Source organism: Protopterus annectens, chromosome 10.part0 (genome assembly GCF_019279795.1).
Source record: "Protopterus annectens isolate FY-2018-M chromosome 10.part0, PAN1.0, whole genome shotgun sequence".
NCBI lineage: Eukaryota > Metazoa > Chordata > Ceratodontiformes > Protopteridae > Protopterus > Protopterus annectens.
Window position 1 is genome coordinate 1,223,646,163 of NC_056744.1, and position 14,713 is coordinate 1,223,660,875.

Sequence of the window (14,713 nt, forward strand, 5' to 3'; positions counted from 1 at the left end):
CATGATATGAGCCCCTAAAGGAAACAATGTTAGAGGTGTAAAAGAAAAAATATAATGGAGCCATCTCAAGAAGATGGCTCAGCAAGCAAGTCATGGAAGTCACAGTAAGACACCATACAAATTCACTTCTACGATCATCACAGTGACTTGCCAAAAAAGAAAGATACAGTTCGAGAAAAATAGGCAGGGAAGAAGGGAATAACTGCGGACAAGAGATTTGTGCCCAGTCCAATATCATCCCTGTCCCTCGCCAACATATGGCCCACTCAACTTACAAACCGAAAATAAACCTGACCACAACTCATGACCTCCCAGCACAAGAAAAACTGGACAAGCGAAAAAGCAACAGACAAATTTCAAGAACACTTTTGCAGCCTTAGAAAGTTGCTGGAACAAATGCTTTGTGCCATGTCTCTCAAAAGCGCAAGAAATCCAGACAAAGCACAACACAAGGTGGCACATTGTTAAATAACGTGATTAATGTTAGTATGCTTTTTCTGAAAAATAGGAAGTCTGAAACAAATGGGGTGTCAGAATTTAGTGACTTTAATCCATAGATCATCCTGGTCCAAAAACCCAAAGGGAACAATGGCGACAGTTCAGGAGAGACAGGAGACCAGTGGCTGGCTAGCAAGACATCTGCTTACAAGGGAGGTTGCTCACAGAAAACAGTGGGTCAGAACTCCTTTGCTCGTGCGTCTACAATATTTCTCAGACAGAAAGGTTAAGGAGAACAATCCTGCTGCTAGACCCCAAAGACTGCCATTCCAGAGCTGTGGGAAGACAAAGTAGGAACAAACAGCAACACCCAAACCAGAAAGTCATAATAGAGACAAGACAAGAGTACTCCCGGTTAGAGTGAGAAGAAAGAACTCTAGGTGAGTGGCAGGAAGTTATGAATGAACCTTAATGACGACTGTGGAAAAAACAGAAAAATATACCTTTGTAAAATTTTTTTTTTTTTTTTTTTAAATATTGGGCTTACCCCTTAGAATGTAGATAGAATAACAGGTTTTGCAATAGCCTGAGACCCGGACCATGCTGGTGACAAACGATATCTGAGGAATTAAAGGTAGCGTAGTGCATTATGGGAAGAGGGAGAAGCTCAAGTTTAGGATCTAAATTTATTATTTACTTATTTTATATTTGTTTACCGGGAAAGTCTGACTGGACACCGGTCCTTTTTCAGTGGAGGCCCAGATAGAAAAACTCCAGGGTTAAGAATATAAAAAATTACAAAATGTGTCCGAGTCAGATCCGAGATCAGATCTGTAACCCATCAGTGTGGAAGAATGAAAAGGACAACATCAGACCATGGCAAATACCACTGGCTGCAAAATCCTAGAGAGTCTAATGCCTTCTATGGATTGTTCTCAGGACAATGCCCATGTTGTGCTCTTGGTACAAGCAAAACAAAAAACAAAAAAAAAAACCTATTGTGAAATGCAATCAAACTTCCATCTGAACCTTAGAATCAGAATTGGAATCAGTACACGGCATTTAGGTAATTCAATAGCAAAAGAAATGCAAGAAAAATCCCCATGGGGTATTTATCTGACACTTGGAAGTAGGCTGACTGATGCTCATATTGTGAAAATCTACAGCTACAGACAAACTGCATGGCAAAAAAAGCCTAAAGATGGTATTGACCAACACACCTTATACCATTCAATGTCTTTGTATACTTGTATGAGGCCCACAGACTTATTCTTTTGGGGAAGGTAAAGGCCAAGAAGTCAGGCTGGCAAGTTGGGCTACATACAGAACATCCCAACAGTGAGGACTGCAACAATAAATACTACAGCTAATACCACTGGTTCTCCAAAGCTGCATGCAAACATTTCCATGTCATTGGGTAAATATTAAGAAGCTGGCATATGAACAATACACTACAGGAAAATCTTTAATTCACTGCTAATGTGTATGCCCCTAACTGTAAGTGTGTATATACTTCTATATGCTAACAGTATTTCACCACTGATTTTTTTTTTACGTGTATGCAGTGGTAGTCTACTGCTTAATATGACTTCTATTCAATTTAAAATACTGGTTAAACAGTGTCAGTGGCTTAGTAGGTAGCACACTCACCTTTGGTGCTGGAAGATCTGAAGGCTGTGGTTTCCTAGTCATACCTCAGCTGATCCGACTAGTTTTGCACCTCTGTCTGTAAAGGACACAAGTAGCTTGCAAATGGTTCATCTTCCAGGCCACTGTTTGTAAATGTTTATCTCTCACGCCCCTACTTACACTTACCGAGGGTGCCAGAACTTAGAGATTTGGGATGCATGGCTAGGCTTAGAAAGATACCTGTGGTCTTTAGCATAGTACCCCACCTATGAACACGCAACTGTATAAAGGCATTAACAGAACTATTAGGTATAATGTACTAGCCTTTATGTATAAATGCAAATTCTTTATTATGCAAATTTCTTTCACTAATTGTTGTGGCACTACATCTGAGGAAAAGTACTCCGTGTTTTTAGTCCCATGTTATTATGTGTATGTAGTTCTTGACAAGTTCTGCTCATCACTTCATAGCTACTTTGCTACTAATGAATTGCACTAAACTGACACCTACTTCTTAGTAATTGTAACAAATGTAAGTTCAGTGCACTGTAACATATTGAAACACAATGCCCTGTAACTGACTGCAAATTTTAATTATTGTATTACTGATGTTTAACACTTGCTCATTTGAATCCTGACTGCGGCTGATAAGTTATTTCATACCAGTTCATTCATACAATAAAATGCAGCCTAACTTCAAAAAGATTTTAACGAGTGAATACCCTGGAAAAAATAATTGTATATGGTAATACCTGTAGTTGAAGTATTAGCAATTTTAAAGCTATATAACCCTATATATGACAGAACATGCCAGTGTGGATTTAGTGGAGGGCTTGAAAGGCTACTTTATATGGGTACTCTTTATATATACAGAAAATGCAGAAAAGTACAATGGTATCCCATTAGATGGGCAAAGTTTAATCTGCAGATGAATCCTCTGGATCAGCAAAATAATTTCTAGATTTCAACCCTCCTGCATCTGTAATATGTCTTACCACAGGCAGATAGCCCCTGTGATGCATGGGTGTAGGCCAGGAAATTTAAAAATTAGAAATGACCGTCTTTAGTCAAATAAGCCATAAAAAACACTCATAGACCTAGATAATATCTAAAACACTGCAGCAGTTCCTAGCTGTCCTATCACAATGGGCTATTCTGGGGCATCAACATTCCTTTGGTATCTAACAATGTATAATGTCAAAGCTTTTCTCTTATTCTCATGTACAACAGAGATAACTTTCCTTAATAGTAAATGCCACAGTCTAGGTATACATAAACAGGTTGCAGAGAAATTTTTATTAGAAAGTGCTTTATATAACATACAAAATCTTTTAAAATTCTATTAAATATTAATTTTAGGTTTTATTTTTACAAAAGACATTCAAAAATCCATGTTGACATTTCCATCATAAAATCATTGGCTGCTAAAAATGATAAATTTTTACACAACAAATGTACAATCAATATTCACATTAACATTTGTATTATAAAAATTCTAAGCAACTAAAACAGATGTAGACCAGGATGAACTTTACTCCTCTTTCAGTGCATACATGATGTCATCCTGGCTAACATTTAACCTCACACGCATATGGAGGTCATTCTTGCTGGATTCAGTTAACAGAAGGCGAGAGGCACCAAGTCGTAAACACACTGCCATCGTTTCAGACATTGTTGGAGGTTGCAGTCCTTCAATCCTGCATAAAGAAATATGTTGCTGGTAGACCTGAAAAAAACAAACAAAAAAAAAAACAAAGACAGATCAATTACTATGAGACAAAAACAGGATGAGCTTCACATCAGTATTTAATCGCAAATACACCCAAGGGGGAATTCTTCTTCTGGCTCAGGTCACTACACTTCAATACTGTGTAGATGACCTTCAAAAGCAGTTGATCCTGCAGCACAAATATTCTGATAACTATACTGTATGTCATGAATCAGTGATTTTCTTCTTGCAGAAGATGTCAGCCTATACTGAAGAATGCTTGGACAGATGTAACTAGCAGAAAGCTTGCGTGGCCAAAACACATCTGCAGAACAGAAATGCAACTCCAAGCCCAGTTCAAGGTCGTACTGTTAAGGCCCTGTTCCATCAGCAACTGATTCTCCATATTCTTCAATTTCCCCATGCCTGTGTCCTGGAAGTTCTCTTGGGTACGGTCACCATTTGTCTGGTCTCTGCTTTGTTGCTCCTCACTTCCCACATAGAGGTTACAGTTACAAGCACATTAGGCCACTCACATATACAAAAATTTATTCAGAGAGTATCAGCACTTCAAAAATCAAACTGACACTTTAAGAAAACCACAAGTTCCAAAACTTGCTGTTACACTACCAGCCACACCTCTGCTATTTATACACAGAAACTCTTACACCCCTGCATCTCTGAGAAGGGAGAATATACCAAAATACACCAAGTTTAGAGTTAGCATACTTCCTCCCTTACTGCACTTAAATTTCCACTGTTCCAAGGAAAGCACTTGTCCTCATACTTTAAACATGCAAGCTCTCCACTTATACTCAAATACTTCCCTTTTGCCCTCCATTTCTCCTCTAAATTTGTGGAAGCTAACCATATTCTTGGGAGAAAATATGTTATTATGGCATATTGGACAAAATTTTGCCTACTTCCTTAAAGTTTCAAGTCCATTTACTGGCTTTCTTATGGTTAATACAGCACCCATATTAGATGGGTGTGACATTTGCTGTAATTTGTAAAAGTGCATAATTACAGCTTGGCACCTAGTCTGCACCTCTGCTGACTATTAAAATGCAGAGAGTACATACCAACCAGCATTCTTCTTTGTTCTCCAAAAGCAACTTTACAGTCTATTGCACTGTATGTACCTTGCTTATCACCAAGTCTGCACCACTACACTGGTGAATGCAAACAATGGGGAGACAACTGCAGCTGCTCATTCAGTATAGTAACATTATCCAGATCAGAGTACACTGTGGGAAGAGATTTACTGTGTTTTGCTGACTAGGTACATTCCAATGGATTTACTGGATTTTTCTGTGCAAAATCAGTGAGAAAAGTCCATTATCTATTGTCACAAAAGGAAATATTGCCAGCTCAGCTTGCTGGAATTTTCTAAATAATTATATGGCATTTGTGAATATCAACATGATTCACATGCTTGTGTTACCAATGTATTAGACCTGTATATTATGTGAATTTCAAAGTGCTGGTAATGAAGTGTGTGTGAAGTACTGAGCTTAAGGATGTAGCCACAATGTAGCCTACTAGAAAAGAATAGAAATGTGGACACACTATTGTGTAAGTGCATATAAACAGTGGAAAATGGAACACAGAAGGTTAACTTGCAAAACTTCAGTAAAATAGTTGAAATTAAATTGTTTTATAACAGTAAAGGAAACAATAAATCCAACCACAGGACCGTAGATAAGTTTGTAGTTGAGCACTTTCACTCACTTTATTCAACATGAGCTTCATCAGAACAAACACTTTACCAGTTTCAAATCCTTTATAAACTGTTAACAATTTTGTCACATGACTTTCTTAAAGAAATCTAACTTCATGTAAAAAATAATCAATTTAAATAAATATATAAACTCAATAATATATAAAATAATAAAATGTGTTGAATAAAACATACACAATGATTGTGCACTATGAAAAATTAATAAGTAATCCACGTACTAAACTACCTATTTCTAGACATTGCTAAAAAACATTTGATGTTAATAGTACCATTAAGGCCAGGAGTTTCGTCAGCAACCAAAACAATTTGCCAAAAGCTTTCTCTACATTCTCAGGTGGTCTTGTAGTCACCTGTAAAAAAGTCAGAATTCACCCTTTCTAATACAAAGAAAGAAAATTTCTTAAAAAGTGGGCCATTCTGCAGCATGCACTGCCAAAGCATTGGTTCCGTCCCTTTTTCTAATAGCTAAACAGTGCTCATAAATTCTCTTATGTAAAGCTCTAATAGTTTTACCAATATAAAACTTGTCGCATGTGTCACAGGTGGCACAATAAACAACATTGGTGGTGTTACAGGTGTAATGGTCCTTAGCCCAGAACCTCCTCCCTATGTATTTAAATTCAATGCTGGACACATTGCTCATAAATCTGCACTGTTTGTATCTTCCACAAGAAAAACTAACAGCAAGACTAGATGTAGAATTCAAAGCCATGAATTTGTTCTTATTCTCCAAAATATGCTTAATGCTGGTAGTCATCTTGTAGGAGAAATGTGGTCTTACACCAAAATCTGTGGTCTTGCACCAAAATCCTTGTTAGTCTATGTTAATCTATATTAATATGCTACAGAGTTTCGATTTTATAATTGTAGCAGTGGCACTAAGTTGATAAACAAGTGTATGAAGGCACCACACAAATGAAACGATAAACCAATGCAAATGCAACGTTCAAGCAGAAATCCAGGAATGAACCACCATAAATTCAACTTTATTCACAAAGCAATCACAAAGAAAATAAATGGTTGGCGCTTTCGTATAAATGAATGTTATATTTCATCAGACATTCTTTTACAATTCTGCACACCTTAAAAACACACTCAGTCATGATGTCATTTCCTGTCATAAGTTAATTAACAAAATATATGTGATCTTAAAGTGAACTTTTAAAAAGACAAATTTAAAAAGACAATGCCCTAATCCTGCTAAATTAATTCATCATCTTCTTTAGGCTGTTCCCATTAGGGGTCGCCACAGTGGATCATCCGTTTCTTCCTGTCCTCTGCATCATGCTCTTTCACACCAACCGCCTGCATGTCCTCTCTCACCACATCCACAAACCTCATCTTAGGCCTTCCTCTTTTCCTCTTACTTGGCAGCTCCATCCTTAGCATCCTTTTCCCACTATATCCAGCATCCCTCCTCCGCACATGTCCAAACCAACGCAATCTCGTCTCTCTTGCTTTGTCTCCAAACTGTCTAACCTGAACTGACCCTCTAATATACTGATTCCTAATCCTGTCCATCCTAGTCACACCCAGTGCAAATCTTAACATCTTTAACTCTGCCACATCCAGCTCTGACTCCTGCCTTTTCGACAATGCTACCGTCTCCAACCCATATAACATAGCTGGTCTCACTACCCTCTTGTAGACCTTCCCTTTCACTCTTATTGGTACCCGTCTATCACAAATCACTCCTGACACTCTTCTCCACCCATTCCACCCTGCCTGTACTCTCGTCTTCACCTCTCTTCCACACTCACCATTACTCTGAACTGTTGATCCAAAGTACTTAAACTCATCCACCTTTACCAACTCTACTCCCTGCATCCTCAACATTCCTCTACCCTCCCTCTCATTTACACACATATATTCTGTTTTAGCCCTGCTGACCTTCATTCCTCTCCTCTCTAAAGCATATCTCCACCTCTCCAGGTTCTCCTCAACCTGGTCCCTACTCTCACTACATATCACAAGGTCATCTGCAAACATCATAGTCCAAGGGGCCTCCTGTCTAATCTCATCTGTCAACCTGTCCATCACCACTGCAAATAAGAAAGGGCACAGAGCTGATCCTTGATGTAATCCCACCTCCACCTTAAACGTACCTGTCACTCCCACCGCAGTCCTCACACTACCCTTGTACATATCCTGTACCACTCTTACATACTTCTCTGCCACTCCCAACTTCCTCATACAATACCACAACTCCTCTCTAGGCACCCTGTCATATGCTTTCTCTAAGTACACAAAGACACAATGCAACTCCTTCTGACCTTCTCTGTATTTCTCCAACACCACTCTCAGAGAAAATATTGCATCTGTAGTGCTCTTTCCTGGCATGAAACCGTACTGTTGATCACTAATCATCACCTCCCTTCTTAACCTAGCTTCCACTACTCCTTCCCATAACGTCAAGCTGTGACTGATCATTTTTATCCCTCTGTAGTTACTGCAGCTCTGCACATCACCCTTATTCTTAAAGATAGGTACCAAAACACTTTCTCCACTCCTCAGGCATCCTCGGACTTTCCAAAATTTCATTAAACAATCTGTTTAAAAATTCCATTGCCATTTCTCCTAAGCACCTCCATGCTTCCACTATGGTATGTCATCTGGGCTAACAGCCGTTCCATTCTTCATCTTCTTTATAGCTGTCCTTACTTCCTCCTTGCTAATATGCTTCACTTCCTGATTCACTATCCCCACATCATCCAACCTTCTCTCTCTCTCATTCTCTTCATTCATCAGCCCTTCAAAGTACTCTTTCCATCTACTCCACACACTCTCCTCACTTGTGAGTACATTTCCCTCACTGCCCTTTATCACCCTTACCTGCTGCACATCTTTCCCAGTTCTGTCCCTCTGTCTAGCCAATCGGTACAGGTCCTTTCTCCCTCTTTAGTGTCCAATCTCTCATACAATTCTCTATATGTCTTATCCTTAACCATCGCCACCTCTCACTTTGCCATGCGCCTCATCTCCTTATACTCATGTCTACTTACTTCATCTCTTTGACAATACCACTTCTTCGCCAGCCTCTTCCTCTGTATACTCTCCTGTACTTCCTCATTCCACCACCATGTTCATAGGTTCATAGGTTCATACTAGGCTATCTGCCCGAGGGCATTTACAAGCCTAGCCCATAGTTTTGTGGCTTACGCCACCCCTTTAGTATGGGGAACTATACCCATTATTTTGCTGTGCCTCTGTTGAGCAGTGACACTGAGGTAATCCCTGGGGTATATCTGCGATCTCCCATCCATTGGTCAAGATTTCTCTTGAACAAGGCCAGCGAGGTGCTCTGCCTCACATATACCGGGATTTTATTCCACAGCATAGGGAGTCTTTGGGTGATGAATCTATCCCTCCAGCACGTCCTATTAATAGCCGTGTTGAGGTTTAAGTCTCCGCCCTTGTGGCTCTGACGGATCTAGATTTTTGAGGTGAAGCATATTCATCAAATCTGGGTTTGACATGGCCTTGTATGTTAGGCAAAGGTCACCTCTGAGCAAGCGTGGCGACTGAATAGAGCTGGAGTTCTTTCAGTCGGGCAGCATAGGACAGATGTTTGAGACCCTTTATCCTTTTGGTGAGGAACTTTTGTGGCCTCTCCAGCTGCTGCAAGTGTCGGGTCAGATACATTCCGAATGGGGCATTGTACTCAATCATTGGTCTGATGAGTGATGAGTATAGGGAGACTATGACCTCCCTTGATCTAGATGAGAATCCCTTCATGATAAGGTGGGCAATGTAGAAGGTCTTCCTAACTACTTTAGCTACATGGGTGTCGAATGACAGACGACTATCAACCTGGGTCCCCAGGTCCCTGATAACTTCTTCTGTACTCAGTGGATTGCCACCTATTTGGTAGCTAGGGGTAACCTTGTTTTTCCCGAAGGGTATGACTATGCATTTCTTGGCATTTAACTTTAGGCCATGGCTCTGGCACCAGTTATCCGTTTCTGTGAGACCCTTCTGAAGGATATCTGTGTCAGATGTGTTTTCTACTATGGCGCCCAGTTTGCAGTCATCTGCAAACTTTGTCAGCCATAACCCTCCTGTGATTGCTTGTACTTCGCAAAAGTAGATGCCAAACAAGAGTGGGCCCAGGACTGAGCCCTGTGGTACACCACTTGTGACAGGCTTTGAGTCTGACATGGCGCCAGCAACTCTGACCCTGTGGGTTCTGTCACTCAGCCAGTTTGCAACCCATCTTGTGATGTATGGGTTAACATTTAAGCTGATGAGTTTTTCAATGATACCCGAGTGGGGTATTGTATCAAAGGCCGTCGCCAGATCGAGGTAGGCTGTATGGACTGCCTTTCCCTCATCAATGGCTTTGGTGACTGTTTCGAAAAAGTCAACGAAGTTTAGAAGGCATGATCTGCCTTTGACAAAGCCAAACTGGGATGGATCCAAAGTCTGCAAATTCCCTATGTCTTTATTTATGAGGTCCATTATGATCCTCTCCATGGCTTTGCAGATAAGGCTTGTCAAGCTAATGGGCCGGTAATTTCCAGGGTCGGTGGAGGCACCGCCTTTGTGAAGTGGGACCACAGTTGCAGTGCGCCACTCCTGGAGTGCGTATCCAGAGGTAAGACTATGATTAAACAGCTGTCCTAGCTGTGGGTTTAATTCCTCGTTGAGTTCGTGGAGCACACAGCCGGGGACACCATCAGGTCCCATGGATGCTGTGTTTTTTGCTTTGGAGAGAGCAGTTCTCACTTGGGTGTTGGAGATGTTTGGGGGGCTGCAATCGCTTGGTATAGATATCTCTCCTTTTGGGGAGGGGAGAAGTTTGCACTGAACCTGTCAGCCAGTATGTTGGCAATGTCTGTAGGATCAGTAATCTTCACATCATTTTGAACTAGTTCTGAGCATATCTGGGAGTTTCCTCCCAGGTTTCTAACATAGCTAAAGAAGGCCTTATGATTGTCTTTTGAGTCTTTAGCTATTTTTCTCTCAAAATTTGCTTTGGATGATTTTATGAGAGCTCTTAGTTTTTACTTATAGTGATCAAGGGTGTCTTACCTTTTAAGGATTTTGCTCTATCTTGTAGTAGCTTCCTCCTTTTGTTGTAGAGTTTGTTTATGGCTGGGGTCCACCAGAGTGGACGCTTGCCTTTGGTACAAAGAGTCTTTGTTTTGCTTGGGATTGCCTTATCCATGCAGTCCTGCAGGTGCTGGTAGAAGGCATTTGTAAGTGATTCAGCGGCTTGAGTACTGTTTTCCGTCGCCTCGGGTGCCTCAACGGAGACCACACCCGTCTTTAGAACTGTGTAGTCGGCTTTCGGGTAGTTCTTTACTGTGGTCTTTTTATTTCAGGTGGGGTGGGATGAGGACCTCCAGCGAGATTAGTTTGTGATCTGATCTCACCAGTGAGGGGTATACTTCCGGTGTTGAACATTGTGCTCCCATGTTCGTGATGATGAGATCAAGTATGTTTTCTCCTCTTGTGGGGATGGTGACTAGTTGTTCCATGGCATTTGAGTTTATGAATTCCAGGAACTTTTGGGCTAGGGTGTTTGGGCTTGAGTAGTGTTCCCAGTCTATATTAGGGTAATTGAAGTCACCTAGTATGATGGTGTTTGGTGATACATTTATCCCTCTAGTGTTTTCAAGAAGGCCATGTGAGGTTCCTGAGTTTGTGAGGGTGGCCTGTAACATGCTACAATTTGCAGAGCAGTCTTGCCTATGGTTAATTGCACCTGGATGGTCTCCGATGCATCGTGCGTTGCCACCAGTCTTGAGGTGTGGGTGTCTTTGATGAATATGGATACCCCCTCCTTTCTTGGTATTGTCCGGATTTTGGGGCGGAACGCATGATAAGAGGTAAAACCTGATAGTGCTGGGGTGCTCTCAGGAGCCTTGAACCAGGTTTCTGTCACTGCACAGACATCGATGTTCTCCATACTGAGAAGGGCCTCGAGTCGTGCATTTTGAGATTTAGACTTCTGGCATTGAGCAGCATTACCCTTAGTTTTTTCCTTTTTGTGTTCTAGGGTGGTAGGTTTAGAATTTGAGCCTTGCCTAAAAAGGCACTATGGGGTGGCAAGAGCCTTTGCCAATATCCGGAATCCCAGGGTGACAGGTGCAAGCCGTCCCTTGCGAAGCAGCGTGGCTTGTCCAGCATGTCATCCCAGGCAGACAGACATTGGATCCCCTTTGAATGACACCAGAGTTTAAGCCAATTGTTAAAGCTGATCATCTTATCTCTGTATTGTGGCATCATTCTTGGTGAAGGTAGGATACTGCTCAAGGTCAGGGTCATACCTGCCTGGGCTACATAATCAGAGAGCTCCTCAATGTCTCTTTTCATGTAGTCCAAGGAGGTACGTCTCAGGTCGTTTACACCAGCGTGGACAATGACTGAGTCATATTTGTACCTGCTGTTGAGAGACCTGAGTGCTTGCGTTATGTGGCGGATTCTAGCGCCCGACAGGCAGCTTACTGTGACCTTCTCCTTACTCAGTCTGGCGTCAGTGTGTCTGACTATGGAGTCACCAATGACTAGTGTGTCTGGCATTGTGTTTGGCCTTAAGGGCTGTGACTGTTTGACACTCTGACTATGAGGTCTATGTGTTGCAGGTGTTGTGTTCTGAGGTGGTGGTTGTTTGGGTGTCTGCTTTGGTGGCCTCTGCTGTTTTGGTAGATTTTTGATCAGAGCCGCCGAGTATGTCTTTGTGTGTTTATGTGTATGATTTGAGGTTGTGATGGTACTATGTGAGACTGGGTCTATAGTGTGTGTGGTAACCTTCTCCTCCTGACTGGTCTTGCCAGTCCTATGTTGAGAGAGCTCAGCCTCCAGTTTGGCCGTATAGTTGCATCTCTCGCATGTATTTGTGTTTTGTGGGAGGAGTGTATTTGTGTTTTGTGGGAGGAGTGTATTTGTGTTTTGTGGGAGGAGTGTATTTGTGTTTTGTCTCCTTGTCCTCCTCCTTCCTCTGTCCAGATGTCACACCAAGCACCTTACTAGCTCTGCTGTAGTTACCCAGCTATTCGGTAAACTCTTCATTGCCTCCCAGTGCCTGTCTTAACTCTTCCCTGAACTCTACCTCACAATCCCCCTTTTTTAACTTCCACCATTAAATCCTTGGTACTGCTTTCACATTCCTCCTCTGCTTCTTGGTCACCAACATCATCCTGCAGACCACCATTCTATGCTGCTTAACTACACTTTCCCCAATCACCACTTTACAGTCTCCAATCTCCTTCAGACTGGCCCTCCTACATAGGATATAATCCACCTGTGTGCATCTTCCCTCCACTCTTGTACGTCACCCTATGCTCCTCCTTCTTCTTAAAATATGTATTCACCACAGCTATGACCATCCTTTTCGCAAAATCCACAATCAACCTTCTGCATTCCTCTCCTTAACACCATACCTACCCCATCACTTCCTCATCCCCTCTGTTCACTTCACCAACATGCCCATTGAAGTCCGCTCCAATCACTCGTCTCTCACCCTTGGGTACACTAACCACCACTTCAACTCACTCCAAAATTTTTCTTTCTCATCCATCGCACACCCAACTTGTGGAGCATATGCACTAACAACATTCATCATTACACGATCAATTTCAATCTTCACAAACCTCACTCTATCAGACACGCTCTTCACCTCCAAAACACTCTTGGCATACTGTTCCATTAGGATAACCCCTACCCCATTTCTTCTGCCATCCACACCATGATAGAACAATATGAACCCACCTCCTATACAATTGGCCTTACCTCCCTTCCATCTGGTCTCTTGCACGCACAATATATCAACCTTCCTTCTCTCCATCATATCAGCTAGCTCTCTCCCTATACCTGTCATACTGCCAACATTCAAAGCTCCTACCCTCAGTACTACACTCCTAACCTTCCTCCTCTCTTCCTGCCTTCGGGCATGCCTTCCCCCTCCTCTTCTTCGGCCAAGAATAGCCCAATTTCCGCCAGCACCCTGTTGGCTAACAGTACTGGGGGCGGTCGTTGTTAACCTGGGCCTCGACCGATCCGGTATGTAATTATGAAAAGTTCTCCACATCAGTAATTTTTGGCAGAGGTTTTACGCCGGATGCTCTTCCTGACGCAACCCTCCCCATTTATCCGGGCTTGGGACCGGCACAAAGAAATGCACTGGCTTGTGCATCCCCAATTATTTCATTAAATTATAATACCAAACTTTATAAAAATGTATATGTAACAATCAACCTATAAAAAACAAATATTCACATTTATCTAATGCCACTAAAACATACTAAAAGTTATATTGTAATACAGATAATAAATATAATAAAAAAGTATATATTCAATGTGTTAAATATGGAAGCATATTGTAAATAAATAATTATAAATACATACTACTTAAAGGTGCTTAAAATAAATAAAATTAGTGGAAATACTTGAATATTTAGATATTAGTGCATAGATATATGAATTTAGTATGTATTTATAATTATTTATTTACTATATGCTTCCATATTTAACACATTGAATATATACTTATTTTATTTTACTATATGTATTACAATATGTAACTTTTAGTATGTCTTAGTGGCATTAGATGGATGTGAATATTTATTTTTTATAGGCTGATTGTTACATACACATTTTTTTATAAAGTTTGGTATTTATTGTAATTTAATGGAATAATTTAGCATGATTACATTATCTTTTTAAATTTGTCTTTTTAAAAGTTCACTTTAAGATCGCATATATTGTGTTAATTAACTTATGACAGGAAATGACATCATGATTGAGAGTTTTTAAGGTGTGGAGAATTGTAAAAGACTGTCTGATGAAGTATAACATTCATTTATACGAAAGCGTTAACCATTTATTTTCTTTGCGATTGCTTTGTGAATAAATTTTGCTGGCTGAATTTATGGTGGCTCGTTCCTGCATTTCTGCTTGAATGTTGATTTGCGTTGATAAACAAGTGTCCTTTGCATTTAGAGATTTTTGCCTGTTCTACACAATGTTACGAAAAACTCCTCGATGTTAACATGCTACTATAATAATCTACAGCTACATTCTTGCAGCCAGCCATGCATCTGGAATGTTGTCCCAGCTTCAGTTAAAATGGAGACAATGATCAAATTTGGGATATAGATATCCAAGTGTGTGTGCGTGTGTATGTGTGTGTGTGTGTGTGTGTGTGTGTGTGTGTGGTATAGCTCTCTCTCACTCATACAGATATATATATACAT

At 40.9% G+C, this 14,713-nt stretch overlaps 1 protein-coding gene across 1 annotated transcript in view; it reads right to left on the minus strand.

Annotated features, from left to right (window-relative positions):
* Positions 1-3,100: 3,100 nt before the first annotated feature.
* The window catches only part of ORC1 (origin recognition complex subunit 1), a 967,334-nt gene continuing 955,721 nt past the window's right edge, over positions 3,101-14,713 (minus strand). The window contains exon 16 of the mRNA XM_044086852.1: positions 3,101-3,793. Coding sequence (XP_043942787.1) covers positions 3,599-3,793 — 195 coding nt within the window. The 3' untranslated portion in view covers positions 3,101-3,598. The remainder of the gene's footprint in view (positions 3,794-14,713) is intronic.